We start from the raw sequence: 23,143 nt of genomic DNA, 5'->3' as shown, positions 1-23,143 counted from the left end.
ATTTTAATATCTTTATTTATGGCTTAGTTATGACACTTTATAGGTTTTCGGTTTCCACCATTTTGTGGGCGTGGCAGTGGGCCGATTTTGCCCATCTTCGAATTTAACCTTCTTATGGAGCCAAGGAATACGTGTACCAAGTTTCATCATGATATCTCAATTTTTACTCAAGTTACAGCTTGCACGGACGGACGGACAGACAGACATCCGGATTTTAACTCTACTCGTCACCCTGATCACTTTGGTATATATAACCCTATATCTGACTCTTTTAGTTTTAGGACGTACAAACAACCGTTATGTGAACAAAACTATAATACTCTCCTTAGCAATTTTGTTGCGAGAGTATAATAAAACAGTTTGGCACAAAAGATCATAGTATCAAGGCACCCGTGGACTAAAAATTTATACAAAGTGGACGTGATACTCACCTCTAATAGGTTTAATTAATTAATTTCATTTTATAAATGAAAAAAAAAAATCATTTCATAACTACGCGCACTCCCCATATAATGGAACTGTTAAAATCTACTAAAGCGCGTTAAATCAATAACCAAAAACTCCAGAGACATTAAATTTTTCTACTTATATGGTATAAGACAGTTTTATAAGAAGCGATATCAAAATTGCACAATGGGCGTGGCAATGTCCTCTTTAAGGTGAAATTACATATCTCGAGACCTACTCAAATGATTCCAACCAAATTCAGTATATGACATTATTTTATTATTTTCATAGTGCATTTTATGTCATAGTGTGAAAATGAGAGAAATCGAACTACAGCCACATCTACGTACATATATAACACAATTTTAAATTCCTTTTGTGTCTTTCACTTTTCGGTATACAAATAAAGAAGCAAATAACATAACTATATAAAACTTTGCACGAATAGTGCTCTTGAAGTATTACCACCTTATGACCAAAAATTGTCCAAGTCGAACCAAATCTGTTCAAGCCCCTATGTACTGAATATGCTCACCCCAGTACCTATAGTTGACTTTTGACCAAAAATAGCGGGCAATATGTAAGTTATCTTAATAAAATTGAGAGTGCGTGTTTTACTCATAACAGTGTATCGTTGTGCCTAAAATGGATAAAATTGGGCGAAAACTTGACCTATCATTAGCCTATACCACTAATACATATTAAAATTTTCGAACACCCGGCTGATTTTGCTTCATATGATTGGTGATTGTATTATATGTGCGGAACCTTAATGAAACCTTAAGAGCATTTTATTAGCCTATGACCTTTTAATTGTATGTAGTATTGTCAAAAATTAGATAAAATCGGGTCAATACTATCTCCTATATAACTAATATGAGATCTTCAAACTTTTATCAAATTTAACTGAAGCAAATCGTTCATTTTAACACACTATTTATTTTTTGTTTTCTTGTTAATGTTTGTGGAATCAATTTTTTTATACGATTTAGAAAATCAATAATCAGCAGTAATCAGTCAAAAGTATTTTTTTAGGTTATACGGGAATATTTGCATACATAGAAAGCAAGACTTCATTCTCACTCATACAAGTATTTTTTTAACGATCTACTTAATGACAAAACGACTCTGCCGGTTTTTTCATGACAATCTACAAACAAGAGAAAACGTTCGCTTATCGGCTAGCACAACGTTTAAATAAATGTTCGAATTAATGGCCTATCAAGAGCATTATAAACATAAGATATTGGACAGTGCGAAAAGGAGGTGCCTTTATGCCGCGATGTCTGAATTTGGTATCTCCGCAAAACTAATACGGCTGTGTTAACTGACGCTGAGCGCTCGGGAAGGACCTCTCCGAGCCGTTCGATACCAAACGAGGTTTGAGACAAGGCGACTCCCTATAGTGCGACTTCTTCAATCTAATGCTGGAGAAAATAATTCAAGCTGCAGAACTTAATCGAGCAGATACAATCTTCTATAAGAGTGTACAGTTGCTGGAGTACACCGATGATATAGATATCATTGGCCTTAACACCCGCGCAGTTAGTTCGATTTTCTCCAGACTAAATAAGGAAACAAAGCAAATGGGTCTGGTGGTAAACGAGGGCAAGACGAAATATCTTCTGTCCTTAAACAAACAGTCGTCGTATTCGCGACTTGGCTCTCACGTCACTGTTGACAGTCATAAAATTGAAGTTGAACAATGTCAGTTGGGAAATCCAACGCAGAATAACTCTTGCCAACAGGTGCTACTTCGGACTGCGTAGACAATTGAGAATTAAAGTCCTCTCTCGACGACCAAAAATCAAACTCTATAAGTCACTCATTATTCCCGTCCTGCTATATGGTGCAGAGCCATGGACGATGACAACATCTGAAGAGTCGATGTTACGAGTTTTCGAGAGAAAGGTTCTGCGAAAGATTTATGGTCCTTTGCGCCTTGGCCACAGATATATACGACGACATTGACATAGTTCAGCGAATTAAAAGACAGGGGCTACGCTGGCTAGGTCATGTTGTACGAATGAACGAAAACACTCCAGCTCTGAAAGTATTCAACGCAGTACCTGCTGGGGGAGCAGAGGAAGAGGAAGACCTCCACTCCATTGGAAAGACCAGGTGGACAACGACCTGGCTTCGCTTGGAAACTCCAATTGGCGCTACGTAGCGAAAAGAAGAAACCACTGGCGCGCTGTTGTTAACTCGGCTATAATCGCGTAGGAGGTGTCTACGCCAGTAAAGAAGAATAAGCTATTGGATCATATGTCGGAAATTAAGCTTCGATTAGTTGCAACAGTTACCAGCAAACTTTTTTTTTTAAATTCGACCAATTAAAGTTCAAAGCTAAAATCTAAGGTTCCTTCTGCACAAAATATTTTATTCAGATGACATACACATAAGAGGAAGTATACATATACATATCTCAAACTGGTATTTCTGCACAAAATTTGGTATTAACTAAAAACTGTAATAAACAAATTCATTTACTGTGGATGTACATATGTATGTATGTAACATCAATTAAAGGCAAAATTTTAGTAATAAATTGAACTGTTTTGTTCCTGTGGGTTTTTAAGGTCTAACCATGTTTAATAGGTAAAAGCTTTCCTATCGCTTTTGGCATTGTATACAACAAAACAGCAATAGGACAAAGTTTTATTTATAAACAAGCTCGCGAGTATATCAAATGAGCGTATATAAAATATCTAAAATCACGTTCCTACTTAACTGCGAAGTGGTTTAACATTTCTTCATATTCAAAGATATTCAGCTTTTTGAGGTACTGTGACCAAACATATTCAGTTAAGATCGAATCGCAGTTGAGCAAACACGTTCCGGTCTCGCTACATCAAAGCAGCTATTTACAGTTACGCAATTTCAAAATTTGAAAAATTTTGATCGTTTCATAAATAATACTTTAAAGTATAGTGTAATGCAGCAAAAAGGTTTATCTATTTTATTAGTCCTATTTGGAGTCATAGCGCAAGGTAAAACATATAAATATTTTCAGTTATTTTTATATGGAAGTGATTCCTTTCAAATCGGCGATATGTACGTACATACTTATATGTATGCATAAAGCGAACGTATGTTGAAAGTAAAAGTAATACAGCAATAGATCAATAAGAAATATGTATGTATGTATATGTGAGTATTGGCACATGGTTGGCACTGATGTTATGTAAAACTTCAACGATGCATTCGTATTAATTGCACATACAGAGCATACGTATATATGTACATGCATACATACACACATATGTATGTAGTCTTTTGAGTATAATATTTGTATAAAATTGAGTAGACTTCACTTACGAATGAAAAGAAGTAGTATAAAAAATTATATAACACCTGTATATATGTACATATATACTAGGAGATTTTATGAGTACATAGTATGTGAGTTTGTATAAAAATGCAAACATGAATGGAAGTATAATAAGTATTGCCACACGCAAGGTACAATAATCATTACCCACTTTCAAGTGAAGTGGAGCATAAAACTTATATTGTACGATTTAGCCAATTATTAATTGTAGTTATTGGACATATCTACCTTTCTACCTATAAATGAATATTTGTATTTACACACACTGCATCGTTTAGGCAACCAAAGCAATTCCGGTTGAATAAACGAGCTTTCAAAATTCGCTTTCAAATTAAGGCCATTCTCCGACCATTTGATATGAGCGTTTGGAAAGAACCCTGTTTTACCAATATATTAAGTATTAAGTATAATATGCGTATACACATTTGTATGTACCCTATAAGAAATCAGCCAATAAATAGTGTACTTTTTTAAACAGAATTTCTAATACAATTTAAGGTTGCAAGTTTAAGTTTTATTGTATGTCAACATTTCTATTGGTTATATAGCAGATCGAAGCCAACGCACGTATAATCCAATTATTTGTTCAAAACTTCCTTTTGCCTTGTGAGCCGCAAAGCAATTCATCACAACATCTAAGAGAATATACACACTTAATACTTTTCCCATTCGGCTGCAAAAAGAAGATATTATGTCAATTGTGTTGTCGTGAAAAATCGTGAGATCACAACGAATTTCACATTATTTTCAATTCTTTCTAATCGATAGTTAAAACCAAGGCATAAGTGTCACAACTATATTTGGGTACTTGCATTGATTTTCTCACTATCTACATATGTATACATAGCTCGGATGAGATTCGATTAAGAAGGATTAAAGTACAAAATGTTTGCAGAATACTTCTTGGTGTCTCTTATTAGGTATTAAAAAATATATATTGTTCTCTGTTTTCTTGTTCGCCTTGACAGTATGCATAACCACAACTAAAACGACTTCTTTTGTAACTAGGTTTCAAATAATTGCCGCTAACAAATGTGGGTACATACATACATACATATGTACACATTTAGTTGATGCATACAATATGCAGTATATGAAAATTTATTGTGATTTATAAGGCTAATAATCTCACCAATGACATAAAAATTTAATTTTCCAAAATACTTGGAAAATTTTCATGTTAGTAATAAAATACAATTTTTAGCACTAACTTAAAAGGCACGTTTAAAAAGGTTGTGTCCTTTATTAAATCAAAACACAATAATCGCAGCTCCCAACAGAGGGCAAGAATTTTTATCATTTCAAAGAAAAAGTTATAATTTTGCATAATACAAATATACGCATATTTAATTAGTGGTTGTATTTGTTCATTTTGAGACATAGTATAAAAAAATGAAGGTGGTGTTTCATCTATATGTAACACGTACATATGTACATACAACAATACTTTCATAAATGCATAATATATCTTTTTATGCATATATGTACATACATACATCCATGCAAGCCATATATCGGTTAAATAATACGTTAATTGCCGGAGGGCTCTACCAGATATTTCTGTTAAAGTTTCTTCAGGCCGAATTGGCCTGAAACTCTTATACGTATATACGTATACATGTTTGATTGCTCATCTGATCAATTTCTTCGAAGATTACGTTGTTGCTTTAGAAAATAATATATACCGAATTTCGTGAATATCTCTTGTCAAATGTGAAAGTTGTCCATACAAGAACTTGATTCCGATCGTTCAGTTTGTATGGCAGCTATATGCTATAGTTAACCGATCTGAACAATTTCTTCGGAGATTACATTGTTGCCTTAGAAAATAACATATACCAAATTTCGTGAATATATCTTGTCAAATGTGAAAGTTTTCCATACAAGCATTTGATTCCGATCGTTCAGTTTGTATGGCTATATGTTATAGTGGTCCGATATCGGCCGTTCCGACAAATGAGCAGCTTCTTGAAGAGAAAATGACGTTTGCAAAATTTCAAAACCATATCTTAAAAACTGAGGGACTAGTTCGTATATATACAGACAGACAGACGGACAGACAGACGGACATGGCTAAATCGACTCAGCTCGACATACTGATCATTTATATATATACTTTATACGGTCTCCGACGCTTCTTTCTGGGTGTTACAAACTTCTTGACAAACTTAATATACCCTGTTCAGGGTATAAATATTATATTATATAGGTACATTTTATGTATCTAACTTTGCATATACAAATTCCAAAAATAGTAGAATGAAACAGAAATTTTCGGAAAAGTTTAACCAACTATTATATATTTGTGTGTATTTAATACTGTTATTGAAGGTCATGGCGGTCCCATTCAAACATCCGAGTGCCCGGAAAAGATAGGTGAACAGGCATATGCTCACACTGAGCGATGTGATCAGTTTTTTCTATGCACAAATGGTACTTTGACTTTGGAAACCTGTGAAAACGGCCTCTTGTTCGATGGGAAAGGATCAGTACATAATCATTGCAATTATAACTGGGCTGTTGATTGTAAGGGGCGAAAATGGGATCGTAAGTGTTATTCACTTTTATATTATAAATAAATAAACTAAACTTTTTTGATTATAGCGACACCGATAACAACACCTGGTTGTGATTATCAGTTCGGTATTTACCCCGTATCAAAAGAGTGCACCACTACATATATAAAATGCGCATTCGGTGAGCCAATCGAGCAGGAATGCGATGCAGGGTTAGCTTATGACGATAGAATTCATGGTTGTAACTGGCCCGACCAACTATTAGATATTTGCAATCCAGAAGGTAGGTTATCAAAAAACTGAAAATTCATGTAAAACACATTTATTTTATACAGCTGTCGTCGGTTTCAAATGTCCAACCAAAGTTGATTCCGGATCCCCAGCTGCACGCTTTTGGCCGTTCCCACGTTTCCCTGTTCAAGGTGATTGTCATCGTTTAATAACATGCGTTGAAGGGTATCCACGTTTGATCACATGCGGGGAAGACAAAGTATTTGATGAAAATACACTTACTTGTGAAGACGCGGAATATGCATCCTCTAAATGTAACAACTTTGGAAAATAACTGACATGATGTTTCTTTTCAATAGACAAATACTCTGTAAATAATTTTGCACCCTATTTACAATATTTTTTTGCTTTATCCTAATAAAAAAATGTGTATATAAATAAATTGGATATACACTACTGATCAACTGAATAGGTTCACATAATTTCGTTTGTATACCTCGGTGATCATGAACCTATTCCGTTAAGCCGTAGTGACTATAGTCATACATATGTATGTACATATATTTGTACTTCAAACGATAATATTTAGATCATATTTGCTATATGTCCTTCCACTTACGCGCTTATAGCCAAGTTAACAACAGCACTCTCTATTAGGCCAATTTATTTATCTGGCGGCGTGGACCATGTAAATAAAATAGTTTGGGGAATTTAAAATTTATATTTGTTGTAGGCGTTTTTAACATAAATAAAATTTATTTTTTATAGTACTTTCTAAAACAAAATTATTAGAAAAGTGTCGTTATACGAACAACTTGACAATCTTGTGCACATAATACGAGTATATAGAATCATAGATAAAATGCGCCGGGTAGAACGTGTTAAGACAGGTTAAAGGAGTTTGTGCATAGCTGGGACAAATGTATGGAGCGACTAGGAGAAATAAATCGCCTTTTTTTTTCGAACCATAAAAAGTTTTTTTTGTCATAATATTTATTTTACAATGTTTTGGTTCATGCAGATTATTGTGTATATTTGTGAATTTATCAAAGTTCGGTACGTAAAATACGAACTAAAGACTAAAATGGTGAAACTTGCAATGGGACTACAAAGCGAATTTACAAAGTATTTGTGCAAATACAATTTGGGTCACGGATTGCAAGAGGGGTTTAAAAATACTTAAAAAATAGGTGTGGGCCTCCCCCATTAGGTTTAAAGTAGATACATACATATCTCAGAAACCACTCAAGTTATTTCAACCAAACTTGGTGAGGACAAAACATTTAGTGACCCCTCGTAGAGTGTGAAAATAAGAGAGGACTATATCCTCAGACACCGAGTACTTTTTAGCGAAAATATCGGCTTATCCATGAGATTTAGTTAAGATATTATTAAATAGAGATAAAGTTTTTTTTATGAAATCAAAATGTCTCAATGCCAAAAATATATAAAAGCGGAAATACGTCCCCTGGTCCCCAATTACCTAACATAATAATTTTCAATTAAATTTCTCCGGTTGACTTCATACTATTAATATCGCTCAATATGTGACATACAGGTATCTTTGCAAATTTAAGTAAACTTATAACAGAGAGCCATAAATGGACACAACGAATGTTCGTTAATGAATTAGCGATGCGCATGACTATTTAGATTTATGTGTCAATTTCTATGATATGACAAAAAAATTCATAATTTATAAATAAAAATTTATAAATCTCTTTAATTAAAACTTTATACATATAAATAATAAATTGTTGCTAAAAACCGCGGAATAAAATAAGCATTTATTAATTGGGATCTTAGCAGAACTCAATTTATTTACTTTAATAGCATATTTTACTTACTGAGATAATTAAAATATTTTAGCAAAATACGTTGGGTGTATAACGTAATGCCGACAATCAAAATCTCGAAATTTAGACTCCCGACACTCAAAATACCGACAAATCAAAACACCGACAAATCGAAATACCGGCAAATCAAAATACCGACAAATCAAAACACCGACGAATTTAGAAAAGGTGGCGTTGTTGTATCACGCTCAGGATCATAACCCTTAGTCGGCAGAATTCTCTTTCTGTGCTTCGATAGAAATAAGGGCGGACAAGATAAAACATTTTTCACATGTCGGCAGTTTGGTTTGTCGGTGTTTTGATTTGTCGGTGTTTTGATTTGTCGGTATTTTGATTTGGCTGCATATTTAAATTGCAGAATTCTCTTTCTGTGCTTCGATAGAAATAAGGGCGGACAAGATAAAATATTTTTCACATGTCGGCAGTTTGGTTTGTCGGTGTTTTGATTTGTCGGTGTTTTGATTTGTCGGTATTTTGATTTGGCTGCATATTTAAATTTTGTCGGTTTTTTGATGTGTCGGCATTTTGAATTTCGATATTTTGAGTGTATCCCAAACACGTTCATATGTTTTGGTCTATGAATGCTTATTTATATACATATGTACATATATGACAATCACACATACATTCATAAATACACGTACGCTCATGCTTGCTTCTCCTTGATGCGCGCAAACAATGTTGCAAAGTCTACACTTTTTCATTCAACGGTTAGAACGAAGCAAGTTAAACGATCGAAGGCAAGAAGGTGTCAGGGGGCGCACTGCACAGACTTATTTTAGCTATTTTTTTAACGATTTTATTTAAAAACTTTTGAAATTTGTATAAAGTTGTGAATATTTATACATTTAAGTAAATAATATTAAATTATGAAAATTAGGTATCAATATTTCTCAAAACAAATTAAGCAATGATGTTTTCTGCGGCTACAACTACAAACACAGGGAAAGGCTTGAAAAAATATAAGAATACACTAGAAATGGGGTACACTTAAAATACCAAAGCCCAAAATGATGACCCATTAAAACATCGAAAAATTCAAATATGCAGCTAAATCAAAATACCGACAAATCAAAATACCTAAAAATAAAAACACCGACAAATCAGAATACCGAAAAATCAAAATATCGACAAACCAAAATGCCGACTTGTGAAAAATATTTGATTGTGTCTGGGGTTATAACGTAATGCCGACTATCAAAATCTCGAAATTTAGAATCCCGACAGTCAAAATACCGACAAATCAAAATACCGACAAATCAAAATACCGACAAATCAAAATACCGACAAATCAAAATACCGACAAATCAAAACACCGACAAATCAAGAAAAGGTAGCGTTGCTCGTTCAAGGCTCTTCGGCCTCCGGCCACGAATCAAAATAGCGACAAACCAAAATGCCGAATGGTCGAAGCACAGAAAGAGAATTCTACTAAGGGTTATGATCCTGAGCGTGTTCATAGACGGAAGCCCAAGGCCGCAGGCCCTCGAACGTACAACGGCGTCTTTAGTAAAATACACATAGTATTTTTTGTTTTTAATTACTCAACCAAAATTCAGAAATTTAACATTCGGTTAGTACCATATTAACCTTTTTTGCAAACGTTCTTTACTTTAAAATTTCTTCTGTCCGTATTTTTAATTGTCGGTGTTTTGGTTTGTCGGTATTTTGATTGTCGATATTACCTTATACACCCAATATTTTTCCTTTTATTTTATTAATTGAAAACTAGCAGATCTAATTTCAATTACTGTAAACTCATATTTTATATGCATCATATATGTATAAATACATATATAGGTATGTGCAATAAATATTGCTTGTTTATACGTATTTACACAAATATTAATTCATAAATACACGTATGAGCTTACCTCGGACTAAACGTGACATCTATTTTTTATTTTTATAGAAGACATACATATATGTATACATTTTGCTTGTTTGTCATACATTCCTTACTTTAAGTTAAGATAATTAAAAAGGTGTATATATTGTATGTATACTTAAATGTAAATATGTATGCAACAACAGTAATAAAAATTAAATAATATAAATTAATATATGTAAAATGAAAAAACTTATTCCATAACACATCTGGACTGTTCTTGAGGTGTAGAAAAAACTATTGCTCGAATTAGTCCGTCTCTAACTGATTCACTTGGATTGCCTACATTGAACATAAATTTTACCCTGTTACAGACAACATCTGGTACGCAAGTGTACATTGGATACCAACCAACTTTGTTGAAAACTACATACACCTTATATATTAAATTTCGATAAACATAAACTGGGCGGTCAAACGTTATTTCCAGCAATGAATCATATCTAACACGTGACGTACAATGTGTGTACGTAAGTCTTGATCCTTGGATATCTTGAATATGTGCGTAGAGAATTTCTGTATATCTCTCGGAAAAACCGGCCGAATTCATAAGCTCTCCACACAGAACCTGAGTTGGTACTTGCACCCCTGTATATATGTATATAATATTGTTAACGGTATTTAAAAAATATGCATTAATTTAACAAACCTGTTATCCATATATTACTATCCACTTGAAATGTTAGTCCGCAATCGGTAACACTGGTATTTCTGTAGTCAAATTGCTGATTTAGCGTACGAACACAGTATGAACGTCGAGTGTCGTTTGTAGTTAAATCAGAGTCACTACCACCTTGAAAAGTACTCACATTATTTGAAGATGTCTGCGGAGTAGTTGTTACAATAGAAGCTGTATTCCCCGCGAAAGTTTCAAATGGAGCAAATAGTGCCGGACCATTTGATGGAGTGGGCCGATGGTATGATGGTAAATCTCGTTGGCTTCGCGATTCATAATATTCCCGACTTGTTCTCGAGCTGCAGAAACCTTCGGGCATGGGACAGTCGTTAATAGTTGGACTTGAAATTTTAATAAGAATTGCTAAAGCTTCATTCTGTTTGAGAAGCTTAGATCGCGCAGGTCCTTCAGCAAATTGCTGAGGTGTCAGTGTAAGAAAACGTATCTTCTGAACAGCTTGGCGTATAAGAGCTTCGTCAATTTCATTATTTGGACAAGAAAATGACGCAATCATGCTTATTTCTGTCGATGGCACATTATTATGTCCATTTTTTTCTTCATACGTAATGGAAGTATCATTTTCTACGACAACCACGTCTTCCACTAAATGAGACGTATCAGAGTTTTCTTGTCGGCTATGAACAAGACTGGAGTCGTCTGGCTCCATTTTAATCTCTACAACTTCGGATGTGTTATTGTCTATATCAAAAGAGTGTTGCAATGATCCCTTATCTAACGATGAGGATGGCGTCATCGGCATAACTTCGTTTTCAACAAAAAGTGCGCGCTCAGAAGCATATTTCACTAAAGCATTAAAAAGTTCCAACTCAGACGTAATATTCAAACGATCTTGATCAAGAATAGCCATTAATGTTGAGATTTCTATATCAACAAAACTGGGATCAGCTAGCACATCGCGTGTATTTGCTGCTATAATCTAAAAAACAATTATATGTACATTTGATTTTAAAAATATATATTACTTACACTCATACTACTCTGCATTAAACGTGGTTCGTCAAATAATTTAGCAAATTCATATGCACGGCAAGCATTTTTGGGACTTAAATCTGCCCAGAGAAAATGGGTGCATTGCTCTACTACATAAGGCAGCATATACTTCTTTGCAACATAACACAACTCACACGCCTTATCAAAGGAGCTTATGCTGATGCGATCTGAATATATATACTCTAACATAGCTTGAAAGGCATCGGGTTGTACATCAGGTATTAAAATAGGATCACTCTCATCCGGAAGGTTACCATAAAACATCCTTTCAAAAACAGGTGAGGACATGGCTAAAATTAGTTTGTGTCCACAAAGAATGCGTTGGTTTGGGGCAGCCCCAACAAGAAATTTACAATCAGACCACTTTTCCGACTGAAGTAAGTAAAGTCCTCGCTCTTTTATTTGCTGAAAACCATTTTGCCAATCTAACTCCATTTTTTCCGATTTTTCAACTAAATAAGCCACACAACAATTCTGTATATTTAGAGAAATTAAAAAAATAGATTCCGTATTGCCATATCAATGAAATGTTTTTGTACAATAATAAAATAGTCGCCATATTATACCTCGTTTACAAAAAATTAAATAGAGTTTTAATGTGAATTATTTTTTTTTAAACGTGTTCAAAGTGTACTTTAGAACCTTAACGCATAAAATATTAAAATTTCACTTGCATGAGAAGTTACCTTGAACACTTCTATTAGTTAAAGAATTCAATGTACAATTCTTTTCGAAAATTACCTTTTCATTCATTAGCTACTACCGATCGCACAATTATTTACGCATTTGACCCATGTGAATGCAAGTTTGTAATGCACAAGAATTCGTGCATTTGGCTGAATTTAGTAGGCAACATTGGTTAAAATTGACAGATTTTTGATATTGTTTGACAGATGTCGCTTGAAATCTGCCGCCTTGTTTGTGTTTACAGCTTCAGAGGAAAACAGTTTTTATATTGCTAATTAAATTATGTGCAAGTATATTAACAAAAACAAATTTTAATATTTTTAGATGGCAGAAAATAAACAACGCACAGTTTGCTATCCATTTTTCCAATATTCTTCACTTTTTCGCACACTTTCATTTCACTTTTTGTTTTAATAAATCACTATCAGCTGTCCAAATGCACAATTCTGCCGTCTGTCACCATCAAATTTCAATGCGTATTAGCGTTGCTTAAGGCGCATTAATTTTGCTCGTCTGTCAGGGCTATTAATTTATAGCCCTGACAGACGACAGCGCTAATATGCATTAGCAGGCTTAATTTACATTTACTTGCGCATTTGACCCATGTTAATGCAAGTTTGTAATGCAAAAAAATTTCCTGCATTTAGTTGAATTTACTAAATTTGAGTAGGCAACACTGCCCAAAAATGGCTAGTTTCTGCTATTGTTTGACAGATGTCGCTTGAAATCTGCCGCCTTGTTTGTGTTTGCAGCTTCAGAGGTAAACAGTTTTTATATTGCTAATTAAATTATGAGCAAGTATATTAACAAAACCAAATTTTAATATTTTAGATGGCACAAAATAAACAACGCACAGTTTGCTATACATTTGTTCAATATTCTTAACTTTTTCGAACACTTTTATTTCACTTTTTTTAATAAATAAACAAAATTCACTATCAGCTGTCTAAATGCACAAGTCAGCCGTCTGTCACCATAAAATTTCAATGCGCAAGTAAATGTAAATTAAGCCCGCTAATGCAAATTAGCGCTGCCGTCTGTCAGGGCTATAAGAAAAGAGATTCATTCATGGATAACATGATACGAGACTCTTTGATTCGAGAGAGTGCTGTCAAAACTCGCATTTCTTATAACGTTTGCCATTGATGCCAGTGCTGAAAAATATTAGATTTGGTATTTTGGGCATTTTGAAATTTCAACACTACCGCTGAGGTATGCAAATAGCGCGTTACCGATATTATTTTTGGATGCTCGGTTCCCCAGTAGGCCTATATCACCCTTATACAACATAAAATATATATGTGTATATATATATTTATATGTATGTACATATTAAAAATAAATACGTAATTAACAAATTAAAAGAATATATATGTATAAACATCAGAAACCAAAGCAATTCATATAAAAATATCACAAATTTAAGATATATGTATTCAAAACATTAAAATTAATACTATTCTAATTATAATTTTCCTACCAAAATACTGTAATTTTTGAAATTATTTCTACACTAGTTTTACAATCAATATTGTGATACAATAAAATATTTATTTTTATTTAACGTACGTAGTAGAACTTAATTACAAATATATTATTATAATATGTATTTAGATTAGTAAATTACATATTTTTAAAAACTACTGTATTAACTCTATAAAATATCATGCACAAAAATTTTCTTTACCAAGTATGCACACACTTCAATGAAATTTCGTTTCACACTGATTTTGTCAGTTAATTATAGCGGTTTATTTCTGGCATCCCGCCTTTTCTGAAATCAGCTGAAAAAAAAAAAAATTTCCTGATCTCCATCGCTGTCAAATAATCAGGGAACGCGTTTGAGAGAAAAAGAGAGCCAAGATTTTAATTCAAATTCAGAAGAACGAAGTAAGATCAATATTAAAGATATGTTGGAAGGAATCAGAAAGAAATTCTGGATCCGCCACTGGTTGACAGACTGCACATCTTTTCGCGACTACACGAGACTCTATTTATTGAAAGAATTAGCATGGAAACTACATGGAGTGAGCGATCAAGCACTCATGATTTACATGCGAAGTGATTTTATGTGCGCGTTATAGAAAATTTATTTTGTTATTAAGTCTTAGAAGATTACAAAAAGCGGAAAAATAGTTACCGCTAGAGAGGATTGCAAATAATGCATGAAAAAACAGTAAGAAAGGGTTAAATTGCAAGAATCAACGCCAAGGAAATACCTCAAGATGTAAAACGTCAACCAGAGGATCGGAATCTAAGCAATTACTCACTATATAACTCGCACATCGACCGACAAATTCGGCATAAGATTTGTCAGAAAAATTAAAATTTTAAAACTCGTATATGGGAATTGGAGTAGTATCGACCCGATTTTATCTATTAACTATTATCATACCACATACTAAACAAATGTTCCCTGGGGAAAATTCAGCGGGATGTTCAAAAATTCTGGTAATAGTTAGATGGGGGGCAGGTTGATCCCCTGTAGCAAATTACAGTTTTATATCTTAGTGTTTAGTTATGGCACTTTTTAGGTTTTCGGTTTTTAAGTTGGTAGTTAATAATTTCGGAGGCATTTAATTAAATTTTTAAATTTTGTGCCTCCGAGTAATAGTACTTTTCCGATTAGCAACAAACCGCCACCTTATATTCAAAAATCTTACTTATCCTGATTATCTTGTGTTTCTAATTAGCAATCAGTAGCTGTATATAATAGTTCAGAGATAGTGATTTTACTAGTTTATTGCAATTTAGAGCTCTGCACTCATATATTTAATATATGTTATCACAATGTAAAATTTGGTTAATTCTAGTGTATACTTACTTTTCAATTTAGCATGATTGTTTAATAAAGAATTAAGGAAAGGCTGCGTTCGGTTGCAGACGAAATTTGTATACTCTCGCAAATTGCAAATCAGGGTAAGTTTCAGATTTTAGCTAAGCATTAAACTAAACTATACTTGCGAACAAGCTTTCAAACTATTTTATTAATATAATCACTATACCATATATGATACGATATATTTGGCATAAAATTCACTAGCATATGATTTGTATAAGTAGAATGGAGAAGTCTTGGAATTTTTTGAGATTATTAAGATTTCAGGTTAAGTTAACTGGATGTCAAATCATCGCGCCATCTTGCTGATTTTGATATAAATTTGTAATTATTTATCTATCTTCTTTAGATGTAAGTGTTACCAGAAACCATTAGGATAATAACAATATCAAAATAATTATACGCTGTTCAACATGTTGCGAGAGTATAAAACATACATATGTAAACGGTCAGGATTTACTAAAATTTTGACTTAATTGCAAAAATAATTCTAAAACGTGATGTAACATGATAAGAATTTTTATCACAACTTAATTTACAAGTCGCTCATTTTCGCTAAATACGTATTCGTAGTTTTCTATAAATAGTTTAGTTAGTGTATTCATTCGTCCGATATCACCAAATACAATTTGTTCTGATGTAAAAATGCATGGGCCCCATACAATTGCCAAGTTAGATGCAGGCATGCGATTTTCTTTACTGAAGGCGGCAACACTGAAAACAAAAAAATATAATATAAATTGCAAGTTTTTCCCAAAAGTATTTTAAAATTACTTCTTTAAATGGCGTATAAGAAATTTCAATGTTGCTCGATTAGGATCAGGCATTTCTTCAAGTGTATTTTTCAATGCTTCAATACCAACGGTTTCAAGAAAATTACGTCCGAGTTGATTATATATATGCTGGGGAATCAATGGGTTGCTTAGTTCTCGAAAGAATTGTTTTAATAAACTGGTAATAGTATGTATATCATCAGCAACCAAAAGATTTGAATTGTAGACGAAGCTTTCGGATAGCTTTTTTTTCAATTCATCAATAGCTACTTTGTTGCCAGAAGCACGATATAATCCATCTTGTAATATAAAGTTTTTACGTTCGATATAAGCTACACAGTCCACAACAAAACGTGGGACATGATGAACAACTTCACTCATTTCTAATTTTTCAAGTGGTGCCCCAAAAATTGGAAATTCAGGTTGCGCATCTGTTTCCAAATATAAACTTCCCGTTTTTGCAGAACGAATGATGTCATTTTGTTTCTTCTCGGTTTTTGGTGAACGTACATTTCTATAACATAATAAATAACATTATAATAAAAAGTAATGTTGATTGAAATTCTAACTAGATTCTGAAGATTGAACTTATTAAATTATCGGTTTTTTTATTGATTATAGCAGTTAAAAATTAATTAGGGTCCACTCTTCAAAAGTGTCAAATCGAGACAATATTTGAAAAAAGTTTGTTAAAATTTGTTTTAAATGTTGTTCTGAGTCTAAAACAAAAATGGTAAACGAAATCGTTCAAATCTTAATTTTTATGTGCCTAGCGTACTTAGGTTTTCTAGATAGAAATTATAAGTGTTACTTTGTTTCGAAAAGCAATGTACACATGTTTTGCTTTAGCTGCGTATTATTCAAATATTTGATTTTACTCCATAATGCCAAAAAACTTTATTTTTGTTTTTCTTGTTTTCACATTTACATTGGTAGAAATCTTTGAAAAATGTACTTTGAATCATAAAAACAAAACAAAGTGGTAAAAAGTCGGCAATCCACTAAGGAAGCAAAAATTTGGAGTTTCGAACAACGTTTTTCTAAATAATCGATTATATTATTATGAAGGAGATTTTAACATATTTCCGTAAATATACTTACATTTTGAAGACGCTTCTTGGAACTGTGTGAGAAATGGGGAAGAAATTGAATAGGTTAAAATACACATTTAAAAAATGTATGACAGTAAAGGTATTATTTTTGTATGGGATTGAAAACACATCTTGAATGAGGTAATACAAAAATTTCTTCTGCAGAAACGCAGACTGAAAATTTATTATCGTTTCCAAGAAATTTTTTTCAAGTTAAACTCGATTTTACTTGCAAGGATGGAGAGACTCTGATTATAACTGTAATATTCATTGATTTATTTTCAATTCCTTCAAACGTTTCAGTAAAATTTTTATTTATTTATAGCTGTTTTGACGTTTTTTATGATTGAGAATCTACAAACACTATCCACAATCTATGAAACGTTGCTTTTTACGGTTGATTGTGGGTTCGTGCGCCATCTTTGTATTAACTTCATGTTAAAACGTTATGTTAAACATTCTTGTGGCGCTCTTCCTCAGAAGCGATATTTTCAGTCTGCTTGATTCCATATGTTGTTGTAAGCAACAGGGTAATGTATTTATATACTCACATTTACTACGCACACGTTCGGTAATGGTTTTTTTGTCGTCCACACTTGGTATATCCAAAATATTACCGGACGAAACACTTTTAATAAGCTGGGGGGCAGATAGTTTTGGAGGTGAACTCTCATATTCGGTATTCTCTTTAAAGGCTTGAGAGCGCAAAAGCTCTTTCTCTGACACGAACTATTAAATATAGTTAATAAGCAGTTACGTTAACTACATAAGTACATACATGTAAAATTAGAATCATCAAAGTAAAGTTAAATACAAACAATTATCATTTATTAAAATTTACTTAATAATGTGGTACTGTGTAATCTATCAAAATCAATTATTGGCTTATGAACACGGCACCGCAATTTTGACTTTAATATTAACAAGTTTCCCTTCCTCTTACGAAACAAATTTTAACCACAAAACCTTTCAATGTATTCCTCATGAATTTCTTTTTTACATTTTGATGATTTTGTGAAATTTATATTCTATTCGCAACCAACGTTCCAAGTTACTTAAAGTTTCGACAACCGTGTTCGCAATAGAACCAAATTCGTTATAGGTACTTACAGTGGGAGGTGTTGGGAAAAAAAATTAATTAATTATTTTAATCGAGCGGGGTTTTGTCCGAACGATTTCTTGGTATATGTATCTCTTTTAAGAGATCAAATTTTAAAATAGTTTGTAGGCATTTTAAGACATTAGCTTAGTCTAAATGCTTTGGGATGTAATTTTTTGATATTAAAATGGCATCACCAGGGTAATAGTAGACTAGATGAATTTAAGTTGCGGACAGGTACTAATAACTATTTAACTACAAGAAGTAAGCGTTTTCTTTTCAATCATGTGTATCATAACCTTCAACATTGCTGTAAACAGATAAAGCCGCTTCGTTATGATTCCAAATATAGAAACAAGATTTTTAAATTCCTGTTACTCAGGATGGTCATGAAAACCATCTTTTCTCCTTATGATTCCAAATTAAATTAAAACTATTTGATTAAAAAAATAATTACTTCTAACCACTTCATTGAACATTGCACTTCATGCTGCGGTCTATACAACCGAAGAACTTTGAGGATCGTTTCTTCGAAACTAACTTTTTTCATCTGGCCGTCAAAATTTCGAGCGAATTATTTAACCGATTTACTTGAACTAAAGCGTATTTTATAGACAATTTTATACTCAAGTGCGTGGTATTTTGACAGTTATTTAAGAATTTTGGTTTCGAAAAACACAGGTAATATAGCATCATTATAGCAATTTTTCCAAAATCCTGGCCTACATCTCCGAATTTTCGAAATTCTCAAAACCCCTCTACTATGCTTCCAGATTAAAAAAATTTACTTTTTTCGTTTCGGATAAGAAGCCTAGCCAGGAAGTTGATGGCCGCAAAAAAATGTCAATCAACGGGATCGTTGATATTTTCGCCATTTTATTATATTTTTTTTTGACAAAAAATAATTTTTATTTTGTAGTTCAATAATACCTCTTAATATAATAATAAAATAGGAAAAAATTACTTTTTTTGACGGTACTAAAGGTATCCCCCCTTAAGATATACATACATACTTAATTACAAACAATTTGAATTGAATCCTTCCTTCGAAATCATACACTTTAAAATGATTGGAACAAATTCCTTTATTTAGCTACAATTTTTTTCGAATTTCATCAATATATGTTACCAAGTTTTGTCATAAAATATATATTTTATGTTATAAGTATTTACGTCTAAGGCTAATAACGCAGTTATCCAAATTTAAAGAGAAATATGTAGTTCAAACTTATTTTTACTTACCAAGTCATCTTCATCTTCAATGTTTGATATATTTAATAGGTTCAGTTTCCACGCATTTATTGGATTCAATCTAGAGTCTGTGGCAGGTTCATTATTTACACATGTTCTGTTCGTTATTGTTGATACAAACGCTATGTTTTCATGAGTACTATTTGATGGCGGTAACCAATTAAAAGTAGATGTATTCGTTGGTTTCAATTTTCCGTTGGTCTTATTGTAAGTTTGCAAGTTTGCATTTTGGTTTTTTGCAAAATAATACGATGATTGGCTATACGTGTAATCATATACGATTGCACGAATTTTAGGCTCCTTTAAGCTGAAAAAAATGCATACTGTACGGAGGAAGGGATGTTGAAAATTTGAGTGTGACGGTGCAGTAATGATGTCAGAACTTGAAGCACTTGTGATTGTGCTATTGCTCTGAGAAATTGTGTTGTGTGATGTTTGTAATGGTATCAGGTCGCCTGCTCCGCAGTATTCATCAAACTGTTTTGAGAACATAAATTCGTCATCGGTCTCCCAATCTCCATGATCTTCCCCATTGTCAGATATAACAAGACATGGAATTGATGAATCATTTGACATACGTTGCTTCCTTTTATGCAAATACTTCGAATTACAAGTTCGATTACTCAAATTATAATATTCGGGATCACTATCGTATAGAGCCTCTCCAACGGTTTGAAACTTCCAAATGGGTTGGTAAATGTCTTCTTCCTTTGCTTTTATTATAGAGTTTTCTTCAGTGTGAGACGAGTTATTTTTTTCATCAGAAAGGCTATGATTATTTGAAATTTTGGTTCCAGTTGTCAAATCAATATCTTCATTTTTATTATAATCATAGTTGTTTAGTTTAACTACGTTTTCATCAAGATCTAAATATTTCCCTTGAGCTTTTTTACTTCTTTCCAACGTTTCCTTAGTTTTTGTACGTAGCAGAACTACTTCGTCATTGCTTTTCATACATTTATTTTTTACCACATTTTGTGTCGCACTTAATTGTACACTCTCATTCTCATTAACAATAAAGTCGCTCTCCAAACTACTACTTTGAAATGCCATTGGAATAAATTTCGTAACTTGCTCGCTCACTGTGCTGTCAATTGGTGCTTCACCATAAATGTTCTCCCCTTGTTTATCATATTTCCATAAACCTCTATGTCGCTTTACTGACTCATTCAGTACAGCCCATAATTTAAATGATATTTTAAAGCTATTATAATTAGCCAGCACCTTCAAAGCACGTTTAACATTGAAGCTCCACGGGTTGAAATTGTAAAGAAGCCAATCTTGAAACCAATTAAAGTACTGCAATCGATTGGAACACAAATGCAAGACGTTTGTATTAAGGCTATACGATATTAACACATTGTTAATTAAACACACAAAATTAAAATGGTTGATTTTTGGATTTTGATTGTTCACTTCGTATATTTTGAATGAATTATTGCAACATTTTCCTTTAATATCGAAAAAATAACCGTTTATTTGTTTGAGGTACTGCCCGTGTGCTTTGTTGTACGTATTAATCATTTCCGATTTTTCCTTATAATTTCTTTCACATTTTTCTTGGTTAATTTTGATTTTAGTTTTTTCTTTTGATACCCCTCCACCACCTAGCCAACCACAATGACTGCACTTGCTTTTGATCACATTGCAAGTTGAAAAGCAACTAGTTCGACCTTTTTCGGCGGTAACTGTTGAGAGCGGTTGATAATTCATTACCGCAATCGGACTATGTTCGGAGGGCCATTTGGTTCGCTGCAGTGAAGATCGTATTACATAGCTTGCTTCTGATAATGTGTTGAGCGAATAATTGGATTGCTCAACAGATGTTTGATACTCTCTCTGTTTATGAAGTATACATTTTGCTTTCAGATTTTGCTTAAATACATCCACCATTGTCTCAAAACGATTTTCAATTTGCTTACTAATATGAATATGACTTATATTATTTGTAAATGTAGCATTTTCTTCTTCTACGTTTTTATCAGTTGTCGTCAAATTAGTCATTCCTATTTCTAAATAGAAAGGGGAAACAAAATCGTACATTTCATAACTTGAAGCAGCATCGCAGTATGTGTGCATCAACACGCTTCTTGATGGAAGGCTCTTAGGAATACATAAACCGTAATCGCCATCATCAAATGATGTACCATGACTGTAATAATTATGCACTTGTTGACGCAGCAATTCCAACCAATAACAAACGCTTTCAGACAGTGGAGTATGAAGCGTTTTATAATCTGGTGTATTAAAAGGACGAGTTGGAAAATGTTTTAGAATTTTGGGTGATTTGGATAGTTTCCTCGAAGCAGATGAACATTCAATAGAACTTTTGATGTGAACGGAATCTAGATCTCCCTTTAGGAATTCACGAGGTTTAGACACAGTATGATTAGAAGTTACTTCTAAAGGAATTTTACCAACAAAATGTTCGCTAAATTTTAATCGGCCGTATATATGTTGCTCTCTCCGGAATGCATCGTAGTTCGTTTTCTTTTGCTTAAAATCGAGTATTCCTTGCTTATTAAATACGTTATTTGATGGGGAAACATTAGGGTGTCCTTTAACGTTATACATTGCCTCCACCCGTTTGTGTTTTTTACTTGAACATTCTTGTTTAGGTTTTGAACTTTTCTTCAACGACCCCAAAATACCATCGAAGAATTTAGGCTTATCCAAATTCTGAAAATACAATGTTTTCTGCTCTTTTTTCATAACTTCAAGTTTTTCTTCTTTTGATGTTTCCATGAATTTTTCGCTTCTTATGCAGAATTGACATTCTTGAGTATTATATAAATTGGAACAACAAGAACAAATATTTTCATAGATATTCTCCTCAGTGTTCACATGATTTTTATTTATTTTTCGCAAACTTTCGGATTTGTTACTTTTGTTACCTTTAACCAAACATATACAAAAGTCACACAAATAATTTTTCCCTTCAAAAATACCATAACCACATCCACGACATAAGTTTTCATAGATAATATCATTATTTTTCGCTGTTCCAAATAATTTTGTAAATAGTAGTTTTTGGCTTGATAATTCGTTATGTTTAATATTGTCGTATATCGGTTGCCTTTTTTCAATCAACTTCGAATTTAAATCAAATACCGAAAAATTAAATGCACTTTCATTTCCATAGCTATTGTCTCCATTGGCTCGAGTGTTTTTTGGAAAAACCATTTTACCATACACATTACTGTTATCCTTGTTTTTTGCTAAGTTCGGACTGTTCTCATATATAGTAAAGATCTCTTCTGACATTTTGCTTTTCTGAAAGAAATTTATTAACATAATTGCTCACTTTTCCTTCAATACCATGTATGTATGTATAATTATGCAAGAAGAATGTTGGAATTAAAATTAATTAAGAGTGATAAATGAATTTATATGCATAAAGGCATGTACACCATTGCATGTTAATACATTTGCACTATGTGCATATTA

The 23,143-nt window shown here is 32.9% G+C and overlaps 3 protein-coding genes across 3 annotated transcripts; 1 reads left to right on the top strand and 2 right to left on the bottom strand.

The window, feature by feature from the left end:
* Window positions 1–3,211: 3,211 nt before the first annotated feature.
* On the top strand, window positions 3,212–6,994 carry LOC120775847 (protein obstructor-E). The gene is made up of 4 exons (XM_040106217.1): window positions 3,212–3,437; window positions 6,110–6,325; window positions 6,383–6,577; window positions 6,630–6,994. Exons 1-4 carry the CDS (start codon window positions 3,383–3,385, stop codon window positions 6,857–6,859), a joined length of 696 nt encoding a protein of 231 aa, XP_039962151.1. The 5' UTR covers window positions 3,212–3,382; the 3' UTR covers window positions 6,860–6,994.
* A 3,232-nt stretch (window positions 6,995–10,226) lies between these two features.
* On the bottom strand, window positions 10,227–12,443 carry LOC120776011. The gene is made up of 3 exons (XM_040106454.1): window positions 11,933–12,443; window positions 10,919–11,882; window positions 10,227–10,857 (listed from the first exon to the last, which is right to left on the bottom strand). Exons 1-3 carry the CDS (start codon window positions 12,389–12,391, stop codon window positions 10,463–10,465), a joined length of 1,818 nt encoding a protein of 605 aa, XP_039962388.1. The 5' UTR covers window positions 12,392–12,443; the 3' UTR covers window positions 10,227–10,462.
* A 2,910-nt stretch (window positions 12,444–15,353) lies between these two features.
* On the bottom strand, window positions 15,354–22,969 carry LOC120776010. The gene is made up of 5 exons (XM_040106453.1): window positions 19,688–22,969; window positions 17,898–18,075; window positions 17,357–17,378; window positions 16,257–16,769; window positions 15,354–16,196 (listed from the first exon to the last, which is right to left on the bottom strand). Exons 1-5 carry the CDS (start codon window positions 22,958–22,960, stop codon window positions 16,013–16,015), a joined length of 4,170 nt encoding a protein of 1,389 aa, XP_039962387.1. The 5' UTR covers window positions 22,961–22,969; the 3' UTR covers window positions 15,354–16,012.
* Window positions 22,970–23,143: the final 174 nt, after the last annotated feature.

Source organism: Bactrocera tryoni, chromosome 4 (assembly GCF_016617805.1).
Source record: "Bactrocera tryoni isolate S06 chromosome 4, CSIRO_BtryS06_freeze2, whole genome shotgun sequence".
Classification (NCBI taxonomy): Eukaryota; Metazoa; Arthropoda; class Insecta; order Diptera; family Tephritidae; genus Bactrocera; species Bactrocera tryoni.
The sequence above is the reverse complement of the archived record's forward strand: the minus strand, read 5'-3'. Positions and strand labels throughout refer to the sequence as shown.

Bases quoted from the DNA above. Each gene is read 5' to 3' on its own strand.
- LOC120776010 (XM_040106453.1), bottom strand. From the start codon at position 22,960: ATGTCAGAAGAGATCTTTACTATATATGAGAACAGTCCGAACTTAGCA. The intron at 18,076-19,687 runs GTAAGTAAAAAT...TATATTTAATAG, and splicing joins TTGAAGATGAAGATGACTTG to TTCGTGTCAGAGAAAGAGCT. The intron at 16,770-17,356 runs GTAAGTATATTT...ATTATGTTATAG, and splicing joins CCAAGAAGCGTCTTCAAAAT to AAATGTACGTTCACCAAAAA.
- LOC120776011 (XM_040106454.1), bottom strand. From the start codon at position 12,391: ATGGAGTTAGATTGGCAAAATGGTTTTCAGCAAATAAAAGAGCGAGGA. The intron at 11,883-11,932 runs GTAAGTAATATA...ATTGTTTTTTAG, and splicing joins TAATGCAGAGTAGTATGAGT to ATTATAGCAGCAAATACACG. The intron at 10,858-10,918 runs GTTTGTTAAATT...ACATATATACAG, and splicing joins TAGTAATATATGGATAACAG to GGGTGCAAGTACCAACTCAG.
- LOC120775847 (XM_040106217.1), top strand. From the start codon at position 3,383: ATGCAGCAAAAAGGTTTATCTATTTTATTAGTCCTATTTGGAGTCATA. The intron at 3,438-6,109 runs GTAAAACATATA...CTGTTATTGAAG, and splicing joins ATTTGGAGTCATAGCGCAAG to GTCATGGCGGTCCCATTCAA. The intron at 6,578-6,629 runs GTAGGTTATCAA...TATTTTATACAG, and splicing joins AGATATTTGCAATCCAGAAG to CTGTCGTCGGTTTCAAATGT.